Below are 23,238 nucleotides of genomic sequence, written 5' to 3'. Positions count from 1 at the left end.
AAATTTCTACACTAAGCAAGTAGAATCATGTAAAACAGGAATTATATCCAGGAAAATTTATTAAAATAATAATGAAAAAATACTTTTTATAGTATAGTAAAAAGTACTGAAAAAGAGTCAGGTAACCTGAGACAGCTGCAGCTTACTTATGGACCTTAAATATCCATTGTGTAACAATGGCAAGGAAATGATCTTCCCTGACCTCAAAAGAATATTGAAGGGGCAAATATAATGTGAATAGAAGAGATTTGCTTTGGGGTTTTCAGGTGAAGACCTTGAGTAAGTAAATGGAAACAGAATTTCCATTTTGCTAAACTAAATTGTTACCTTTCTTGAATTTGACTCATACAGAGAAAGCAAAAGCCTCCAACGGATGTGTCCTAGTGCACTGTTTAGCAGGGATCTCTCGCTCTGCCACCATTGCTATCGCCTACATCATGAAGAGGATGGACATGTCTTTAGATGAAGCTTACAGGTGAGGACAAGAACATGTCTTGTGTGAGTGGCTTTTCATTTGCCCTGAAACACAAAGAGATGAGAGTGGAAAACCAGATTAAAGCAAATGGTGATTATTTTAGTCAATCTCTTTACAGATTACTTTGGATTTTTAAGTGGTGTTGCAAAGACTGGAAAAGAATGCAATTTTATTATTTAGCATTCATTCTGCCCTAATATGTCAGATTCATCCTCAGCTACTTTTTAAGTTTAAGGAAAAATGCCAGGCAGAGCACTTATTCCTTTTCTTAGTTGGAGAAGTATCATTTGTTCTAATTTATTTATGAAGGAAAAAAAAAAACTCCAATAGAATATACTCTACCTTAAACTTTGTATTGCTGTGAGGAAAAAAACTAATATAGGCAAGTATAATACCAAATAACCATAAAATCCATTCACTAATTTCTTACATTCTGGTCAGCCAGATTTTGCAGTGTATAATTTTGACCAGGTTGCACTCTTATTTTCTCAAAAGGGAAGACAGGCAAGTGGAAGTACTGCTAAGGGCTGGAGTTTTCTTGGTGATTTATGAATCTGTTTCCTCGTTTCATGTGATAAAGAATAAAAAATGTAGACACATGGAGCAGGCCTATTTTAACATTGGACTTTCTTCTCCAATTGTAAAATTGGAAGAAGGAATGAGCAGCCCAGTTTGTCCTTTGAGGCAGGAGACTGGCAGGGATGGGCCCTTGGTTACCTGCACAAGATCCCTCTCCTTCGTTCTTCCTTTGTGCCTGACATCATTCTGCTCCATGCAGAAACCAAAGGCCTCACCATTGTATCATTAGAGGAAGTCTTAGCATGAGGACTCTACATTAATATTTAAACAGTAGTTGAACTGCTTATTTCTAGCTCTGTTAATTTGCTTTAGACAACTTGATTTCCATGGAGTTTTTAATTTTTCTTGTTCTTGCAGATTTTCAGCTTTTGTAGTATCTGACAGGTATTCATGAGGTTTGGGGACCACTGAAGAATTTTTCTTACATTTAAGAGCCTTTGTTTCTCAGTGAAACATAAAAGCTGCTTATTAATAGTTTTGACCCATTGGTGAATCTTTTTAAACATATTGCAAAAATGGACTCAGACATCAGATAGACCTGGCTTTGACTTCCAGTATCGTCATTTGACCTATATGGTTTTAGGCAAATCATCTTAAAGATTTTATGTACCCTCATGATGGGGAAAATGGCACCCCACTGATTTAGGGTAGGTTTGAAGACTGAATAAATAATTTAGTGCGTTAGCATAGTACTTAACACGCAGAGACCACTTTGTAGCTGGTTATTCTGTCATACAGAGTACAAAAAGAAGGAACTCAGAGTGGAGTGCTTTCACCATTTTTTTCTTTTTGTCATTAAAATGTGAAATGTCTTGAGAAATGACCATGGCGACATTGATGGGGTAATACTGGAATATTGAAGCTGGCAAGTGGCCATTATTCTGTACTTCTTTTGGTTGCACTAATGTGTCTGTGGCAGGGTGTCATTGGTGGTGGCCAAAGAATACCCTCTTGTCAGTTGCACTGGAAGCTTTGAAAATGAGGCTAAAACTAGAGCTTTTGGGTCTGGCACCTTCTCTCTAGCATGCATCCAGAGTTAAGAGAGCCCCCAACACAGAAGTTCTTTATATTCTCCACCTTGAGGCACTCTGTGAACGTGTAAACCAATCATCTTCTAAAATATTTAGGAAGGTTTAATATCCCCTTCTTGTTTACTCACTTGATATTCTTAAGATAAAGTGTAGTATAAAATTCAGTTTTTGTTTTTTTTTTTTTCCTCTCTCCATAGATTTGTGAAAGAAAAAAGACCTACTATATCTCCAAACTTCAATTTTCTGGGCCAACTCCTCGACTATGAAAAGAAAATTAAGAACCAGACTGGAGCATCAGGACCAAAGAGCAAACTCAAGCTGCTGCACCTGGAAAAGCCAAATGAACCTGTCCCTGCAGTCTCAGAGGGTGGACAGAAAAGCGAGACGTCCCTCAGTCCACCCTGCGCTGACTGTGCTACCTCAGAGGCTGCAGGGCAAAGGCCTGTGCATCCTGCCAGTGCGTCCAACATACAGCCATCACTGTTAGAGGACAGTCCACTGGTACAGGCACTCAATGGGCTCCACCTGTCCTCTGACAAGCTGGAAGACAGCAATAAGCTCAAGCGTTCCTTCTCTCTGGATATCAAATCAGTTTCATATTCAGCCAGCATGGCAGCATCTTTACATGGTTTCTCCTCATCAGAAGATGCTTTGGAATACTACAAACCTTCAGCTGCTCTGGATGGGACCAACAAACTATGCCAGTTCTCCCCAGTTCAGGAAGTGTCAGAACAGACTCCAGAAACCAGCCCAGATAAGGAGGAAGCCCACATCCCTAAGAAACCCCAGACCACCAGGCCTTCAGAGAGCCAGAGCAAGCGACTGCACTCAGTAAGAACCAGCAACAGTGGCACCCAAAGGTCCTTCTTATCTCCACTGCATCGAAGTGGGAGTGTGGAGGACAATTACCATACCAACTTCCTCTTTGGCCTTTCTACCAGCCAGCAACACCTCACCAAGTCTGCTGCTGGGCTGGGCCTAAAGGGCTGGCACTCAGATATCTTGGCTCCCCAGACCTCTACCCCATCCTTGACCAATAGTTGGTATTTTGCCACAGAGTCCTCTCACTTTTACTCTGCTTCAGCCATCTATGGAGGCAATGCCAGTTATTCTGCCTACAGCTGTAGCCAGCTGCCCACGTGCAGCGACCAAGTCTATTCTGTGCGCAGGCGGCAGAAGCCAAGTGACAGAGCTGACTCACGGCGGAGCTGGCATGAAGAGAGCCCCTTTGAAAAGCAGTTTAAACGTAGGAGCTGCCAAATGGAATTTGGAGAGAGCATCATGTCAGAGAATAGGTCACGGGAAGAGCTGGGGAAAGTGGGCAGTCAGTCTAGCTTTTCAGGCAGCATGGAAATCATTGAGGTATCCTGAGAAGAAAGACACTTGTGACTTCTATTGACAGTTTTTTTTTTTTCCACAAAAAATATTCCCTGTAAATCTGAAATATATATATATATATATATATATGTACATACATATATATTTTGGAAAATGGAGCTATGGTGTAAAAGCAAAAGGTGGATTAACACAGTTGTTCTCTTAGCATCTACATTTGAGAGATCGGCTAATAACTCTCTCAAGAAAAGTGGAAGGGCAGATGTTAGAATCCCCCCTAACCGGAGGAACCAACTTGTATTCCGTGAATTGTACATCTTATTGCTCCTACAGAAGCAACTTTTATTTGGTGTCAGAGGACAAAATCCCGTACCATTTTCGTGTTATGCTACAATGAGATCTCAAATACTTGTCTTTGTCTAGTCCCTTCCATAGTGCACCTTAGTGCTGAGACTGAGCCAAGCTGGTGGGTCGGGTGGGCAGACCCTCTTAGGGACAGAACCTAATGGTAAATCCAAGAGAAATGATCCTATCTAAAACTGACTCACAAATCCAAGCTCACCTGACAGCTGAGTGACACAAGCATCATTCTGCTGCATGGACCATTAGGGGCCTCGCCCAGATCTACTTTAGAACAAACCCAGTACCTCAGACAGGACGGTCGGGGCTTTCACCACTACCATGTCTGGGAGCCCATTTTCTAGGCATTGTGAATAGGTTGGTAGCTAGTCACACTTTTCAGACCAATTTAAACTGTCTATGCACAAAATTCCAGTTGGGCCTGGATGGACTAGTTTGTTTTCTTCCTTTTCTCAGCTTTATTAAGAAAGAGAAGAGAAACCATCTAGCATTCAACTTAGCCAGGAGTCTGGCAGCCTAATGATTTAAGCCAAGATTGGGAGGCTAAACAAGTCTACCTCCCTCTTAAGAATCAAAGAGTTATTTAAAATGGGATTATTAATCCTTTAATTGAAGATTAACTTGGTTTAAAATCAAATGTGAATTATCTGGGTTCATAGCAGAGCATCAGCACCTTCGAGTTCTCAGCCAAAGTGGATTTTTCCATTTCGGTTTCAATGCATGGATCCAGTTTGTAAAAATGTAACAATAGGCAGAATTTTGTAGGAAACCACCAAGAGAGGAAAACTACAGAAATATTAAGAAGGTTAAAAAAAAAATGCCGAGGAGAAGCAGGAAACTTATTTCCTTGATGGCATATCTCCCCTTGGCATGTGGTGGTGATGGTATTTCTATAATTTCATACTTTCAAATGTACTAATAGGACTGAGAGGCTTTAGGAAGCAAGGAATACTCAGAGTAAAACAGTTTAAGAAGGCAAAGAGAAGGCTGTTGAATTTTCCGTTGTGAATAGAGGGCAGAGCCACAGCCAAGCTATTTTCAAAAACTATCCCTGGCATGTTTTTAGTTAAAGGGGCCTGTCAAGATGGAATAAGATCAAGGTGGTTTCTCAGTCCTTAACCTACAATCACTGTATGGAATCAATCCTGGCAGCTGAAAATAGAAGGTAATTAGAACAAGTACACAAGTGATAGTACGTATCTGCTTTTAAATTTCTTGGCTTACGTTTTATCAACTACAGTGTGGTCCTTTTTCAAAGCCTTAATTCATGTCAGCAGCTTTTGGGGGTGTGGGGTGGGAGTGGGACAGATGTTATTCTTTCCTTTACTGTAAGTATAGCTAGTTGCTGACTTATATCTCAGGTTTTTCTATGTTTGAGAAATGGATAGTCCTTGGACTAGGATGTGATTTGTTTCCTATGGTGACTGCTAAAACCAGCATAGAATAACATGATTCAGAACTGACTGGCTTGATCATGGGGATTATGAACTTCACAGACATACTGGTAATGTACAAATAATGTGCTATGATGTAGTATAAAAGGGACACAGCATAAACTGCATAGGGAGCACATTATTACTGTACTATTTCTGTGAAATGATCCAAGTTATTTTTTATATATACATTTAAATTGTTTATGTAATCAGACATTCTCAAGGTTTCACACAGTAATTTTTGATGTGTTATGTATACACACACCAAATGTTTAACAGCTCACCACTTCCAGAATCTGGTGACATCTGTCAAACAGTTTTAAGAAATGAAAGCTATAACTCCATTGTTAAGTAAGTTTCAGGAGGCTTGGGGGACTTAGGTTCAGTTCAATAGGATCTTTGGGCAAAAATTTGCCTTGTGTCCTTTAGAGTGTCTCTTGGCTATGGTCCCTGCTCCTTCCTGTAACTGTGATGTACTCATACACTACAACTGTTAGTCCTTGATCAGTAATGTCCAATAATCAGTTCTTGGAATCAAGACTACCGTGTCAAAGGGGCAACCTCCAAGGCAAGGCCTGGAGGTGCTTGGGTCTGTGGGTGGTGTGGGGGCTGGTTCTCTTCAGCATGGAATCACAGGGGAACCCCTGGACTCTACTAGGATGATACAGAATGATGATTTAAAGAGTTAAAATAGGCTTCTGTGTGAGAAATGCTGGAAATTAATTTAGGACATTTGTAAAGTTAGGTGGAAAGACTGTATAAATGTTTAATATGAATATAGTGTTCTTTTGGAGTAAGGCAAGCTGTTGAATGGTTAAATTGTGCATTTCTCATTTTGATGTGTCATGTATGTTAATATGAAATAAAATCAAAACTGGTACCTGTTTATACATAAGTATGAGCAGCTATACACTTGATGGGAATAGCATCGTCCAGATTGTCAAAGGAAAGAGTGGTAAAACCTGCCCTGCTATTCTCAAATAAGGATTTAGCTCAAAATAAAATATTGGTGGTATCAGACATATCATCTCATTCACATGGAACAAAGGATCAGTGGCTAACACTTCAGTGGCTGCCTTCTTTCTTTAATGTGTATACCTAAGGCACTCGATAACTATTTTGATTGATTTTAGAACACATGAGTACAAGGTTGAAAGAAAAGACCAGCTATATTGTAATATATAAAGACCTTATAATAATTTTAGGAAAAATGGAGGAAGGATAGTTCTGTTCTCCATGCTTGTCTTGGGTACTCTAATGACCTACCTCTAAGCTTATGACACTAGATATATGAGACTAGAACCTTAGTGTAGTAAAAAATCATGCATTACAGGAATGAACTATTTACCTTTAGTGCAAGCAGATGGAATGACTATAAAGAGAAGCACAAGTTAACCTCGCTGAAGTTGACTGTAAAAGGCTTCTGAGCTAAAGTTGGATTTAAGAAAATTTAAAAGGATTAGACTGGGTGAGCTAGTACTAAAGGTGCCTTGGCCAGGAAGCTGCAGAAAAACAGGTGGTTGGGATAGAATCAAGGGAATGTGAAGTAACTGCCTCTAGAGATGGAAGGTAGTAGAGGAACAAGTGATTGAATAAGAGGCTTCATGTGCGGAGGTTTAGATCTCGGGAAGGCCTGAAGGTTAAGCCAACTGTCTACTTAAAGGTAGAGCTAGGAGGCTTTCAGAGAGCAACCTGAGCAGGCTAGGAGAGGACTGGTTTGGATCCAACATCTAAAATTAGACAAACCAGGGAGAAATAGGGAAGGTGTAGGTTTCTGATATGTGGAGGAGAAAATGGCCAAATTGGAATGAGTCTTGAGTATCCAAAGAGATTTTGTGAAGGGCAGGGTGTGTATACTGGAACTACTTGATGAAAACTTTTTAGCCTCAAAATACTCATTTTAAATACTCTTGTCTGGTTTTGTTTTTCTGGCAGTGTGTTAGGTCTAGTAAACAAAGTTTGTCTTTTATTTGAATATTTTCTGCATGTATAAATGAAAGGAGTTATTGCTAGCATTCTGTGAGATCCAATCATCCTCATACAGTGTAATTACACTTGGTATCTTTAAAGTGTGAAATCAATCATCTTGAAATAGTTACACCAGCCGTATTGTTGCAGTTTGTGTTTATACATAAACAAGTTTCATTCTTTTGGTCCTAGCTAAAATACTACAGTTTAAAAATGCTATCCCACAGGAAAAGCAAAATGTGACCTTATAGAAACTGTGGTAGTTAAAAAGGAGGGTAACTTGGGAGTTATGGTCTGGGCTCTCTCTGGCCGGGGAACTTCAAAAACTGAATTAAAAGTACTTTGTTCACAAAAGTGTTTAGCATAAATCATGCACAGCTGATAATGGCACTGATAGCCCTGAAAATTTTCCAAATAGTCATGGATACACACCAGCAAACCACCTGAGATGATAGTGATATTCAATTTAGTTGCTTCAGTTGTCAGATTTTATTTTTGGCTTGGAGCATATGAATAATGTAGCTACTGGTTACCTTTCTGCTTTGTAGCCATGACATTTGCTAAATGATAGTCATATCCATGCCTGGTATGTCAAAAAATGCAAGACATTTAGTATTACCAATAATTAGTGAACAATGATACCTCCTCTGGGACACTATAGTTCCTGACAAAGGAATGAAGATCAAAGTGGGGAAATAAAAAGCAAAATTCATAAGAAAAAGTCCACAAGAAGATTTCTCACTTCCTACTCTATCCTTCAATCTTTAGTATCAACATTTTAATTTCCTACTGAGTATATCTGTTTAGCTGAGGTATAAAATCAGGGAGACAAAGTTCTCAATTACCCTAGAATTTTAACATGTTTGCCCATAGCTCTAATTTCTAAAGATTCCTAGACTTGCTAGAGAAAATGCCAAACCTATTAAGTTCTACAAAACAACACAACAGCACTTCAGTTTCTCAGGACCATTAGTTTATGCTTTAGAAACTGTAGTACCTGTAATGTACGGTAATATCACCAGCTTTTTAAGTCTGAAGAACAAAAGCAACCATATCCAGAGAACACTGACGTTAAGATGACCACAAATCATTTGAGTGCACTGTTTTCCAGGATATGGAGTTCCTGGAACTCAGTTCATCAAGTATTTCCACAGAGAATGCTAAACAGGTTCAACAGTATATTTCATATTCTGAGTAGTTTATCTTGTAAGAGGCCAGACTTTATACTTTAAGATATATAGAGAAAACTGCATGTATACATAGGTGCTACAAATAATAAAAGTTAGAAACGCATTAAAAGCTCTCATGAAATCTACAGTATACTTGTTCTTAACTGTCCAGTTTACGTAAATTTATATGCACAAGGGGTGAAGGCCAGCTTCTCTAATTCAAATAAAACAGTGTACAGTATAGTGGTCTATTTGACAGTGGTCATAAATACAGATGAACAGATTGATGGACAGGTTCTTAAAAGTAGACAATGGATACCTAAAAATTAAAAAGGAAACTTAGGAGCCCTGAATTTGGAGGACTAGTTTGTATCTGACAAAGTTAAAAACCTGTGTTCATATATGAATACATGACCAGTGTAACTCAACATTATGTACAACCACAAAAATGAGAAGTTATTCTCCATGTATTTATGATATGTCAAAATACATTCTAGGGCTGGGGTTGTAGCTCGGTAGAGCACTTGCCTAGCATGTGTGAGACTGGATTCAATTTTCAGCACCACATATAAATAAGTGTATAAAGGTCCACCAACATCGAAAAAAATACATTGTCATGTATAACTAAAAAACATTTTAAACTAAGGGGGAGGGAAATACAGAAGGTATGAATTTCTGAGATATGAAAAAATGGCAAAATATTTAGGGTAAGCCCTGAGTGTCCAAAGATTATGAAGGCTTAGGACCACTGTCCAGATAACAAAAATGTTCATTATTGCTAAACATTAGTTATTAGACCTTCAGACTTGCCAGGAGATAAAAGCTGGATATGTCAGCTTTTCATTCCTGTGACACAATGCCTGATGTAATTTTTAAAAATGTTTTAGTTGTTGAAGGAACTTTATATGTGGTGCTGAGGGTCGAACCCAGTACCTCACACATGCTAGGCAAGTGCTCTACCACTGAGTTACAACCCCAGCCCCAACTGACAATTTATAAGGAAGAAAGACTTACTTTGGCTTATGGTTTCAGTCTGTGGTCACTTGGCCCTATTATCTTGGGCTCCCACTATCACAGTGGGAGCATGTGATGACAAACCTGTTCACTTCACGTAGTCAGGGAGAAAAAGTGTGTGAGGAAGGCCAAGGTCCCTAACCGCTCTTCAAGGACATGCCCCCAGTAACCTAATTTCCTCCTACCAGGCTGCCACCTCCCAGTGCTGCCATCAGTAGGGAAACAAGTCTTGAGCATGTGGACATTTGGGGGACATTTAAAATCCAAAACCATAATATAGGCTCAAAGAGGTGAAATGGCTTACCAAAGATCAATGATAGAACTTCTAGTCAGAAGTTTCATTTCACAACTCCAGGCTAACTTCTCAACCAGTTGAAGAAAAACCACTAAGAATGATGTAGAATATGAGGTTAGTTCAAAGGATTTGACCTTAAGCAGTTATAGAAGCTGAGAAGATAGTCTTGGTTGGCTGTTTCTGTTTTATTTGAGCACAGGGAAGATAGTGATTTGGGAAGGAATGTTGGTCCAAGTGGAGGAAGAGTATGGACAAATGAGGCCTCCAAACAATAAACTGAGGCTTATACCTATTTCTCACCAGAACCTAAGTTGGCCTTTCCTGTCTAAGCCTTCATCCTCACTGCTGCAGGTGACCTGAAGGATAAGCTAGTACTTAACATCTGGCCCTGGATTTGGAAATAGCTAAGGCAGAGTTCTATGGGAGCTGGGGGCCCAGCTGCAGTCCCCAGTAGGGAGCATGAGAGCCCAGAAAATGTGCATGAGGCAGAGGCCTGCATAATGACCTGACCCCCAGTGACTTTAACCCTGGCTCTTGGTCTCCATGCCTGCTTCATTTCTTTGCTGCTTCAGTCCTTTCTTCCACTAAAAACATCCATGACATGCGAAGTAATGCGCTAAGCACTTTGCTTCATTTCTTAAACTCCCATAGAAATTCAACAACACTTTGTGTTTGGCCTTTTTCTTCAGACACAAAAGGGCAGAGGCACAATGTCTGGCACATGGGATAACCTCAATCAATGTCTGCTGAATGATCTCTACAGACTGCTGTCAAAGCCTTCATGTCCCACACATTTACTAGGCCAGTAAAAACATGGTGATTAAAATGAATCCTGCTTGTTGTTGATGTAACAGAAAGAAACCTAAATGAGAGATGAATTTCCAGAGGGTGGAGACAAGGAGTCTTCATTTTCCAACGATGACATATATGAGACACCACAACCTGACAGATAACAAGAAAGGCAGTGTTCCATCAGGATAGGGAGTCCCCGATCAAGACTTGATATGATGGAAGTGGGGTGTAAACAGTAAGAACACAGATCTAGATTAATTTTTTTTTCATATTTACAACCCATAACCCAGGGAGTCTGAAGAAAATTTCATAAGGGCAACGAAGACACATAGCTTCTTTAAAATTTTCTCCCTTTTCTCCATGTTTTCACTCCAGTACACTGGACTATATATAATCTCAATAAAAAGAAATGAAAAAGAACTCTGCATGCAGCATTTTTAAAACAATTCCTAGTAATTCAAATGTTCCAACTTCAGTTATCACCAAGAATTACTTCTGTTCATTTCACATGGGGCATACGCATCAAGGAAAGGAGTAGGGCAAAGACACCATGCCAGCAGGACTGCTTTCTGTCCACTGCAGTGAGGACCCAGACCTTGTAACAGCTTCAGGCCTTGGTCATATCACAGGACTTGGGCTCTATTGTCCTATGGGTTACTGGTATCTCTGCCTCCTAAGAACAGCCTGGCAGGGGAAGCAGCAGTGCTATAGCTTGAGCTCTCGCTCTGGTTTCATGCTGAAGGGCTCCAGCCGTTCATTCTCAGGCAGCATGCTGTTCAGCCTTTCCATCAGCGGCACAGTCTGATCAATGCCCATTTGTATGCGGCGGAGGATGGCAGACATTTCGTTGACCTTCTGGATCTGCTCAGCATATTTGGCATATCTTTTCTGACGTTCCTGCATGAAGCTAAAGAGGGTTTCTACAGACAGGTCCATCTGTAAAAGGCAAAAAGAGGCAAAATATGTTAAACTTTGTTTATCCAAGTCCACTCAGGAAGGTCAGGTGTCCACCATGAGATACAGAGACCTACAGATAAAGTGAGAAGCAATTAGCTTTACAGGAGGCATCGGGATAAAGACTTTCAAGGACACAGGTTATCAGCTGCTACAACAGAACCATCTTTGGGGGAGGACTAGGACTGTGTGCTGTTTATACCCTGCTGAAATCCTGAGATTTCTCTCTCTCTACAGAAAAGAATCCTGGTCATGGAAATCAGACCAGGATTTGAATCTGGCTATGCCACCTGAGTTGCTACTAGATAGCCTTCCTATTTCCTGGTCATCTGCACAAGACAGGAACTACAGTCACACGCCACAGAACTACATTTCAGTCAACAAAGGGCTGCATACACAATAGTGGCCCCATAAGACAATAGCAGAGCTGAAAAATCCCTGTTGTCCAGTGACATCGTAGACTTGGTGAGGCTGAAGCACATTACTCACGTTTGTGGTGTCACTGGAGGTATAAACAAACCCACTGCACTGCCAGTCATATAACAGTACAGCACATACAATTATATTCAGTACGTAATACTTGATAATAAACCACTGTTACTGGTTTGTGGATCATTTTACTATATTATCATTATTTTACAGTGAACTCTTCCTACTTATTAAAAAAAAAAAAAAAAGATGATAAAATAGCTATGTTCCAGAAGATGCAGGCCACTGACCTGAAGAACTTCGAAGTGGGAAAAGAGTGGAGGTAGAAGATAGTGATAGTGATGATGTTGGCCCTGTATAGACCTAGGCTGAAGTGTGTATTTGTGTGTCTTAAAAACACGTTTTAAAAAGTAAAAATTAAAGAATTTAAAATAGGAAAAAAGCTTGTAGAGTAAGAATATAAAGAAAACAGGCTGGGGATGCTGCTTAGTGGATGAGCACTTGCCTAGCATGCATGAATCCGTGGGTTCAAGTCAGCACTGCAAAAGAGAAAAGGAAGAAAGAAAATATTTTTGTATAGCTATGTATCTGTGTTTTAAGCTAAATGTTATTACAAGAGTCGACAAGTTCTTTTTTAAAAACCCAGTTTATAAAGTAAAAATGTCTTAGTAAAGTTATTTTTGAAGAAAAAAATTTAAACGTAGTATAGCCTAAGTATATGGTGTTTCTAAGTCTACAGTTGCATACAATGGTGTGCTCAGCCTTCACATTCACTCCTCCTCGCTCACTCATCTAGAGCAACTTCCAGTCCTGCATGCTCCTTTCCTGGTTAAATGCCTCATACAGAGTACCATTTTTTATCTTTTATATTGTATTTTACTGTGCCTTATTTAGGTTTAGACACACAAAATACTTATCATTGTGCTACGGTTGCCTCACTATCCAATTCAAGATCACACTGTACAGGTCCTGTAGTGCAGGAGCCACAGTCTACCATACAGCTCAAGGTGTGGAGTAAGCTATACTATCCAGGTGTGTGTAAGTGCACTCTGTTCACACAACCTGACAACACATTTCTGTCATTAAGGGATGCATGCCTGTAATTTTAGCATTGCAGGACCAGAGTAAAGATTAAATGAGACAACACAAACATATCTAACCCAGGATTTGGCATGTTACAGAGGGAGGTAGTTTAAAACATGTTCTTCATCTCTCCCCTCAACCTCCTCTTCCTTTCCTGCCTCCACCTTTCCTGAATAGCTGCAGTGATGCTGTAATCACACAGGAGAAGGGGTAGCTCTCCTTGCCAGGACCAAAAATGCCAACCAAGGCTGCAGCCATACAGTAGACCAGCCCTTTGTCCAACTGTGAGGAATGCCTTGTGCACCCTTTCCCCTACTTAGAAAACCCATCACTTGCATAGAAACAGAAATGGGGAAACCCCTGCATTTTGTCTGCCAGTATCTCCATCTCTGCATGGACCCCACCTCCACCCCCTGACACCTTATTTCCTTCCCAGACCAGGGAAGAAACAGTTGAACCTCCAAGATTCACATTTCTATCTCCAAGTTCTTAATACTACTTCAACCCTTCCTTCTTGGCTATCCCAGGGACATGTCCTTGTCAACTCCAGCATCAGGCCCAGTGCTCATTCACACCTCTTACTACTGAGCCTCTGAAAATGTTTTTTGTTTTAGAGTCAGTGTCTTTCTATGTTGCCCAGGATGGTCTCGAAGTCCTGGGCTCAAATGATCCTCCTACCTCAGCAACCTGAATGCTGGGACTAAAGGCATGTGCCACCATGCCACCACACCTGGCTTGAAAGTAGTTTTGATAAAAGTGATTGAACAACATTAGTACTTGATTATTCTATGCTAGTATTCCCTCTCATGTTTTGAAATGCCTAGAGGACACAAAGAGCAGCTAGTAAGAGGCAGGTACAGGGAGGGAGAGAGAGAAAAAAAATCCATCTTAATGGGAAATGCCAAAACATGTAGAAATAATTTGTACCTTCAGGAGTTCTCTACAGCTCTATTCAGTCATTCAGTACTTTGGAAGCAGTGGCAAGTATAGTGCTCACAACAATTAAATGCCAGGCCTTTTCAGGATGACTTAGAAGTACTCTACCTTCTGAGGGACCATGCACCCATGTGGAACAAGTTAGAATCCCCATAAGAAAGCATGGCTCATTGAGCTGCCTGCCCAGGGTTCAGAACCTTCTCAGGTTAACACACTTCCCTTGCCAGGGGCATTCCCAGTGCTCCACCCTAATTTTACTCAAGACACACTTGAGTTTAAAAGAAATGGCTTCCAAGGCTCTTAACTTGGCATGTCTAACATCCTTGACAATCCATTGACCCTGACACACAACTTCAGTTTTTACAGCAATCTTTGCAAAGTGTTTGTTTAAATGGTATATACTTCCCTAACCAAGTCTACATCTAGCTGGGGCCCATGTTTAATCTACCCAGAGGTTTTGTCCAAAGCCACTTGATGTTTAAGGCATAGGTAGGCACACATATTCAAGCATGCTGTTCATTCATGTTATATCACATCTTTTAAGAGTTAATTCCATAGTCCATGGAAGAAAAACAGCACAAAAGAGGAAGCCTGGAGTTGAGTGACCTGCAAGGTCTCAGAGTGATAGAACCCAGATCTTCTAAATCCAGCATCTTCCTTCCCAAGTATTTCCTAAATGAGAGAAATGTACTACTGGTGGTACATGAGAATTCAGTTGTACATGGCATGACATTAATGACCACTGAATCACATAATGGGAGAGTTACCACTTTTAAAATTTCCCATTATCAGTTGCAAAGGAACTTGCAATTTGTGCAAGAACTTAATACATGGAACACTGTGATAAAACTGGTGATGCCTATTTCTGATGTCCCTGCCATTTATTCTCAAGACTGTACCTGATCTATAATCCCTATCTTTGTTCCTTGAACTACAGGCATACACTTCTGATATGACTTTATAAAATAAACCAGCATATAATGCAATTCTGAATTTTTCCATTTTGACAATCTGGGAACATTTTTATTTGCCTTTTCTATTTCTACTTTGGCACACAGATTCTAAGATGATATCACATATACTAATTGCATTCTTCTTGATAAAGAGGTATTATGAGATTGTTTAAGGTCCCCTCACTGAATATTCCATAGCATCCAAAAGACACAGCTTACAATATGGCAGCTTAACCATCCACATTGTAGCTAAAGGGTAACCATGAGGCTACCTGTGAAATGGATAAGATTTTTGTTCACCCTTCTCTTCAGTCCATTCATCTACTAATCAAACAATGGTTACAAATCCACACTACCCAGGTTTAACCACTCTCCATTCAATAGTTATATAATTTTAGAAAATTACTTAGAATGGAGATTCCACTGGGGCAAGAATTTTGGTATGTTTTAAACCCTGCTATATTCTCAGTACCTAGCACATAGTAGGTCCTGAAAAAAATATTTGAATAAGTGAAAACTTGCGTAAGTCTCAGTTTTCTCATCTGTAAAGTAATGGGGATAATACAAATGGCAACTTCATGGGACTGTCCTGAGAACTGAGATACCACATGTATAACCTTTATTATATTGTCAGGAACAGATGAGTAGCATTGGCTTAGTGTGATCTAGTAATATACTGGTTGCAGACATTGATCATGATCATGTGCCATGAACCATGCTAGGTCCTGAGGACGAAGGTACTAAGAACCAAAACTACTTACACCCACACAGCTCACTGTGTACGTCAACATGACTTTTCTTTTCCACTGTCTTTTGTTAATGTCATTACGATTCCAGGAAACTCAGAAAGATAAAAGTTGCAAATAACTGTTTCAGAAACTTACACACACACACACACAAAAACCCAACCATTTAAATAAACATTTATTTCCCAAAAAAAAGTGAACAGCTATTTATTCTATACAACTCCTGTCTCAAAACCCTCACCTTGTTATGACCACATGACTAAGTTCCAATCGGTGGCATGATGTACACATGGGTCATGGCAACTTCTGGGTACCTTCCTTAAAAGCTAGCTGAACTGCAATTTTTGCTCCTCTTCTTTTGGATCCCTCTCTTCATTCTGCTGCTGTTGAAATGTGGATAGAGTCTGCGAAGACCATAAGAACACCTAAGGTCATGTCCTAGGGTTGGCAGAGCAGTGAGCTAGAAGCAGCCTTTTGTGAGTAAGAGCAGAGGCAGGCCTGAGTGAGAAGAATAAACTTTGATTTTGTGTAAGCCACCATAATTTAGATCTCTGTTGACACTAGTTGAATGAATGAGATAAAGCCCTGACCTCAAGAAATTCAAGGTTTAGTCAAACTCATCTCTAAACCTTGCCCTACATATTCATTTGCTGTCTCTGGTGGCAGTACATTTCAAAGGACAGATGAAAAAATAGAGATTATTTGTGGGTATAATTGCAGGCTTCACTAAGGTATTTAGTATCTGTAGGATGTGCTCAAACTTGTTCCACATACCTAAAAATGGATGGTGTGGCCTATTTGCTTACCTGCCTGATCCATTCCATAAATGGACCCAAATTATCAGCAAGTCAAATCCAGAAATAGATGAAAAGAATTTTAAGTACATAGAATATCCAAAACAATTTTGAGGGCTGGGGTTGTAGCTCAGTGGTAAGAGTTCTTGACTAGCATGTGTGAGACACTGGGTCCAATCCTCAGCACCACATAAAAATAAATAAATAAAATAAAGGTATTGTGTCCATCTGCAACTCATTGTATGATATTAAATGATTCCCTAGTTATTGTAATTAATGTAATAAAATAGTGTATGTTTTAATTATTATCCATTGAGTATCTACTAATGTCAGTTATTATACTATGCACTTCATATATTACTAACTTTATTTATCACAACAATCCTGTAGGGAAAAATATCATTCTCCTACTAAAGATGAGGATTTGGATCACATAGCTACTGACAGTCAAGCCAGAATTCAAAGCCATGTTTTTTCACCATACCCTTTCCTGTATTTTCAACACAGCAAATTAATTCAAATGCCAATTCACTTAAACACGTACCCAGCTGAGCAAAAGCATTTAATACCTTTTCAAAATCCTTAACAGATGAATTTGTATGGCAAGTTTTAATGTTTTCAGGTGGAGTGGAAAGTTAACCATCAACATTTATATTTTAATAAAAATATCATCACCAGATATAACATGGACATTTACAAAACAAAAACAGAGAATATACCAAAGCGAATAAACTATTTGTTAGCAGATTAGCTTGAATGACATTTTCACCGACAAAGTCTGTACCCTTTATACTAAGACTGTTCATTTATACACACAATTCACAATCTTTCACTTCACCATGGGGGCTTAGAACAAAAAATCTTAGAGCTGCAAGGGTCTTGAGAACTCTTTCAATCCTACCTCCTCCTCTGACAGATGAAGCCTGTTGCAGAGTGATTAAGCAGCTTGCCTAAATTTAGGCAGTTGGTCCTGACAGTCAGGACTAGACTTCAGATCTCCTGATTTCAAGGGCCACCACCCTACATTACTTCAACTGTCTGAAGTCCCTGAAGTCTGCAAGTGACATTTCATTTTTCATAGTTCTATCCTGCCCAGTAATTATAACTGTATATGAAAACTGGAATCTAAAATGAAGTTTTTTAAGACACCATTTTTGGCCATAAGGGAAATAAAAATCTATGGTAAATCAATATTGAAAGTCAAATCATAAAAATCAAATCAAACATCTCCATGTCCACTAAGAATAGGAATCTGCTCAGGTGAGTCTAGATCTGCAATTAGAAAGCTACCAGTCAAAATTATGTGCACGTCTGTTTCCTTCCCTATTACGTAAGCCTTCTCCAGCTTATTACTCTCCATTTCCTGTTGCACAAGACAAACAATGGGCAGACTGTTGCCTATGTTTCCATTACTTACACCACAGTCTGAGTGGCATCCATTACCACATACTGGACATTTTGAAGTAACCCTGTTTCTTTTGTTCAAATAATATATCTAAATGTCTCAGTAAAGGAAAAATTTTTATTCAGGTTTTCAAAAGAATTAAAGAGATACCAGAAACTCAGGAATCTGAACTGCTTCGTGTTGTTCCAATAATTATTTTATGGCTTGCCCAACTTCCTTATTCCTTCTTACTCTTGACAATATGCCAACATGGGAAAGAAACCTAAAAACTTTTAATTCGCCAAATTAAATATGTTAAAATCAGGCAAATCATATACCCCCAACTCCCATAAAGGGTTTGGAAATGACACTGAAAGACAGAAAATCAGGAAAAGAAAAAGATCATGGGTAAAGGTAAGAACTTGAGGGTAGAAATCTCATTCCTCAGTCTTCCTTGATATCTCAGATCTTCATGAGAGTTCCTACTCTTTAAGCGGAGCACTGTGGCCCTCTCTCTCTCTGAAGATTTCCTCTCTATAATCACTCCAGAGTGGCAGTGGGGAACAAGGAAGCCCCTCAGCACAACTCCATTCTCTGGCTTCCCTGATGTCCCTCCCCAGCTACCTCCATGACTGTCACGGTCCTCTGAGAAAATGGTAATCCCCTTTCTCAAACACATGAAAAAGAATATGGAAAAGTTAACCCAAAACAGGCAGGGTTGTTTAAAGAATGTAAGTGTGGGATCTTTACAGTTTTTTTTTTTTTTTTTTCCAGTTTGTTTTATTTTGTTTTGATCTGTGGCTGCATCCTAAAAACACTGTTTTTCAAATGTAAAAGTATACTGTGATACTATGAAGGGAAAACCAGAAAGAAATACTGGATTAAGGAAAAGTAAGCATTAGGCATGAACAAGTAGAGGTGGGAGGTAAAAAGCCTTTAAAGACCTGAAGAGAAAAGAAAAAGAAGGAAAGGCATGGCTTTGTGGTTTAAGTACTCTAAAATGCCCTCATTTATGTAACCAAAATACCAATGAACACTTTTTATTAAATTGCACAATTTATTAAAATATTTTTTTAGTTGTCAGTGGATATTTATTTATTTATTTATTTATGATTCTGAGAAATGAAGCCAGTGCCTCACATGCCAGGCAAATGCTCCATCACTAAGCCACAACCTCAGTCCATAATACTTTTTGACTCAGAATGGAGAAAAGACCCTAAATGTAGTGTGGAGGGAACTATCTTAAAACAAAAATTTTCTGCCTGTGAAAAAAGAACCAAAAGGATACAACATGATGGTAATGATGATACCAGCACAATATACTGCCACTGATGCCAGCCATGTGCTCCCAAACACTATGCTGGATGACTGCTCCTGATATCCTAGTCGGGAACAATAGTTAACAGTTACCTACTATCATTACTCGTACTAGTAATAAAAAAACCACAGCTGTCAGTTTTTCACAACTTACCTGATCTAGAGTTCAGAGACCCATATTATTCCTCATGCAGAGAGCTAAGCTCAACTTTGCTACATAAACAGATCCAGCAAACATTTCCTGAGTACCAGAGGAGGAAGGGAGGCAGGAGATTCCTTCTGGCCAAGGGCAACTGGGAACACTTTATGTATATAGGCTATTATTGGCACTCAGTGATGGAGCAGGCAAAGATGGGAGCAGACCCTAGCAGGAGGACAGCAATAGGAGGCACAGAGCAAGAGTGGAGAGCAGACAGCAGTCTGAATCTCATGGATTTTGGAAAATACAGCTATGACCATTACCATACAAGATAGAAAGACAAATGAGTGGCTGATTGCACAGAATCCAAGTCTCAGCAAGGTCAAGGGAGAATTCTTAAACTTCCAGATGGGGAAGGAAAGAGAAGAAACTGAGGTAATTTGGGACATATTACTGAAACTGCACTGTAACTGTGCCACATTTAATGCTCACATTTCACACAAATAACATTTTGCAATCCCTCATGAGTCTTGTTGAGTTTGAAATAAATGATTTTTATTCCAAAAAAAAATTTTTTTCCTATATAGTTCCTTACAGTCCTGCAGAGTACTTTCACATTCCTTTTTTCCTTCATTCTGGGCTCAGTGTAGCTATCATGGGCAATATCCGGTAATGACTTGATCAGACCTGAGGCAAGTGATAAGCTCTCTCTACTCATGTAGAATGGTAACTGTGGAGTCTTGACAAGATATCAACTGAAGTCTTACAATATTAGTGTGTAGTTTATTAGCATGGGCAGAAGAAAGTTAATTGTTGCATTGCCTCAAGCTTTGAGGACACAGCCTACAGGAGTCTGAAAAACTTATGAGTTTTTAAGAGGAGTATAGATCTGTATGTATCATCCAACTAATAAAAGAAGTAAATAAGACTTTAGATATCCAGATGAACATGAGCAGATTGATAATGAGTACGATCTTGGGTATGTGACTGTCACTGGTCAACAATCATAAGGAGATTCTTGACTAGCTCTGTATCAGCCAGCAGGTCTTTATGTTAAAAATTCCTTTCTAGGAATCTATAATTTCTATCCCATTGACATTACACATCCCTTTTCTCACTTTATTTTTTCATTCTTAGCACTTATCACCACCTTATATGCTTTGCTTCTTTACCTGTTTCCCCACTGGAATATAAGATTTATGAAGGAAGCATTCTATCTGTTTTCTTTAGTGATTACTACTCGATACCTACAACACAGGCTGGTATTGAGCTATTTCACAAATGAAAGGAACATGTGAAGGCACACATATACCTAAAGTTCTATCTCAGTAAATCATAAGTCTGCATACAGAGACAGAAAAAAGTAATCCAAATTCAAGAGAGATTATGTAAAATATAAAAAATAAAAGAGCAGCAAGCTGAAAGAAATTTCACTGATATATCATCACTGAAGTGCAACCACAACTAATTAGCTGTCATTTTTCCTTCTTTCAAATCTTCTAAGAATATCTAACAGCTGAAATCTTAAATATATAATGTTAAGTCCTGTTTTTTTTCACTTGTAGTTGAAAGCATAATCTTCTTAAAGCTCTTTGGTTTTCATTGGCAAGAGGACTTAAACCAAGTAAAATTTACCACAGAACTTTGCAACAGCCCTTCTAAATCTCAAAAGTTGGGCTACAGATGCATTTTAGTTAAAAGATGACACAGATGTCCAAAACATTGCTCAAATTTAGTATAACCATGGGTACATATGTACATTTCCCAGCCTCTGGATTTAGCTGTGGTTATGTCATTGAAATTTGGCCAAAGTGATATGCAACACTTACAGGTTCACTGCACAAGACACTCCCATTTATGCTATTCCACTCTCCTTTTTGAAAACCGAATGCTATCTGTGGTCTTACAGTAATGTGGGGATGACAGAGCCACAAAATGGAAGGAATATGAATTTCTGAACTCAATGGATGAGAGTCACCTGCTAACCAGAAATATCTACCTTGAACATGAGCAAGAAACAAACTTCTGTCGTATTTGAGCCATTACACATCTTTGAATCAGTTTACAGCTGTTTAGTCTACTCTGCCTACTGCAACTTGCAAAATATTTTCTAACAAAATGAGAAAGCTTACTAGTTAATAGGATGAAATAACTGAAGAATCTATTAAGTTATTCATTTAACAAATATTTATTTTGTTTACTATGTGCCAGACACTGTTTCAGGCATTGTAACTGTGTTAGTCAGCTTTCTATTATTATAACAAAATAAGATATTTGACTTATAAAAAGTAAAAGTTTATTCTGGAACCCTCACAGTTTTGAGGGTTCCAGCCCATAAGTGTTTGGGCCAGTATTGAAGCAGCACATGATGGCAGGTGTCTGTGACAGAGTAAAACCTCTCACTTGATGGCCAGAAAATGAAAGAGAAACACTGAACAGGTTGGGGAGCACTCAAGATCCAATATATAGCAGAAGCAATGTCAAAATTTGCTAAAATTCCTTGTTATTGTGTTTTCACTAAAGACTTACAGGACAGGGAATATCTTCTCCCAGTCCTAGTACCATTTCTACATCCCAGGTGCCCTAAATACTGCCAATCTGCTAGTTTATAACCACAGGTACTCTGAGGTTCTGCATTAAGAGAGGACCTCCACACTGCTCACTCAGGCAGACTGGAAATGAATGGGGGCAGGCAGAAGGACAAAGGCTCCAGTGCCTAGTACATGTGGCTACTACTAGTAGGGGAGGTGGAGCTACCTATCTAGGGGCATATTTAAGGAAGGCAAACTAGGGTGAAATGCAGTTGTTCACATATACTCATCTGTCAGTATCCAGAATGTGAATGGAATTAAATCTCAAAGCAGTCAAACAACTAGGCTTTGCGCTCATGCCTTGCCAAAAAACATAAGCCTATGTTTCCTTTTGGCAAGTAATAAACTAGACTCAGTTCTCTTCCAGGCTTTCTTTCTTTTGGCAAGATAGTGCTGGTATAAAAAAAGTATGGGACCAGACCCAAGAATTGTACAGCATACCTTACCACCAGGTGAACCAGAATAAGACAAATCTCCTATTTACATTTCCTGCCACCCTAGGGACCAGCTAAATTACTTGCTGAAAACAAAGGTTGCCCAAAGAATGAAAAGGGGGAGGGTTATAATTATATTGCCTGTTCTCAACCCGAAATTTATACCAGAGTAACTTCTAGGATAGAAAGGGAACACAAAATTTTCTTAAAATACCTTGCTTTTGTCTTTCAGTAAAAAGAAGTTATCTCAATATTCTTGTCAAAATTTTTAGTTTTAAAATAAGTACTTCTGATTCATTTTATAATTTCAGGTCAAGAAAGCAGCAAATAATGCCAGAATACGTTTAAAAGCAGCGACAGGAATTACCAATATTGTTGTTTAAAGGAGATTCAGGCTAGGTATGGTAAGGCATTCCAGTCTCATATGAACACATTTACCCACTGACAGCAACTACAGTTAAATGGAAACATGAACTAGGTCATTGACAAGAGAAGCCCTAAATGACTCAAACTATGTCTTCCTGGGGCTGTGTATCTATCATCTTCTTTCCCTTAGGACTTCCACCTGCAAGGAAAAACACACGAGAAGGAACTGTTTCTTTCTCATTTGCTTTTCAATCAACCCAAATTTCAATGATAGACGTGACCTAAAACTGAAAATATCTATATGCAAACTTGAATCCTTAACTAGAAAGGATGATATATCATAGAAGACCATCAAAATGATAAAAAGTGATATATCCATGGCCTGGATAGATCATTTGTTACCATGCATTTTCACATCTCTCAGAACAAACAGTTAAATTAACTACAAAAATTCCATGAGGGGATAGGAATAGGAAAGACAATAGAATAAATCTAACATAATTTTCCTATGTACATATATTAAATTACCTAAATGAACCCTACCATTGTGCCCACCACAAGAATGGGATCCTAATTAGAATAAGATATATTATATGTTTGTGTAATCTTATCAAAATGGATTCTATTGTATAACAAAGAACCAATAAAATAATTATTTTAA

The 23,238-nt window shown here is 38.9% G+C and overlaps 2 protein-coding genes across 6 annotated transcripts in view; one reads left to right on the top strand and one right to left on the bottom strand.

Moving 5' to 3' along the window:
* The window catches only part of DUSP16 (dual specificity phosphatase 16), an 87,545-nt gene extending 82,850 nt beyond the window's left edge, over positions 1 to 4,695 (top strand). For all 3 annotated transcript variants that reach the window (XM_079140037.1, XM_079140038.1, XM_079140039.1), the window contains 2 exons: positions 352 to 475; positions 2,283 to 4,695. In XM_079140037.1, coding sequence (XP_078996163.1) covers positions 352 to 475; positions 2,283 to 3,456 — 1,298 coding nt within the window. In that variant the 3' untranslated portion in view covers positions 3,457 to 4,695. The remainder of the gene's footprint in view (positions 1 to 351; positions 476 to 2,282) is intronic.
* A 715-nt stretch (positions 4,696 to 5,410) lies between these two features.
* BORCS5 (BLOC-1 related complex subunit 5) overlaps positions 5,411 to 23,238 on the bottom strand; it is a 93,213-nt gene continuing 75,385 nt past the window's right edge. For all 3 annotated transcript variants that reach the window (XM_079140078.1, XM_079140079.1, XM_079140077.1), the window contains one exon: positions 5,411 to 11,387. In XM_079140078.1, coding sequence (XP_078996204.1) covers positions 11,157 to 11,387 — 231 coding nt within the window. In that variant the 3' untranslated portion in view covers positions 5,411 to 11,156. The remainder of the gene's footprint in view (positions 11,388 to 23,238) is intronic.

The sequence above is a fragment of the Sciurus vulgaris genome (genome assembly GCF_902686455.1).
Source record: "Sciurus vulgaris genome assembly, chromosome: 5".
NCBI lineage: Eukaryota > Metazoa > Chordata > Mammalia > Rodentia > Sciuridae > Sciurus > Sciurus vulgaris.
Note: the sequence above shows the minus strand (reverse complement) of the source record. Positions and strands in the feature narration are given on the sequence as shown.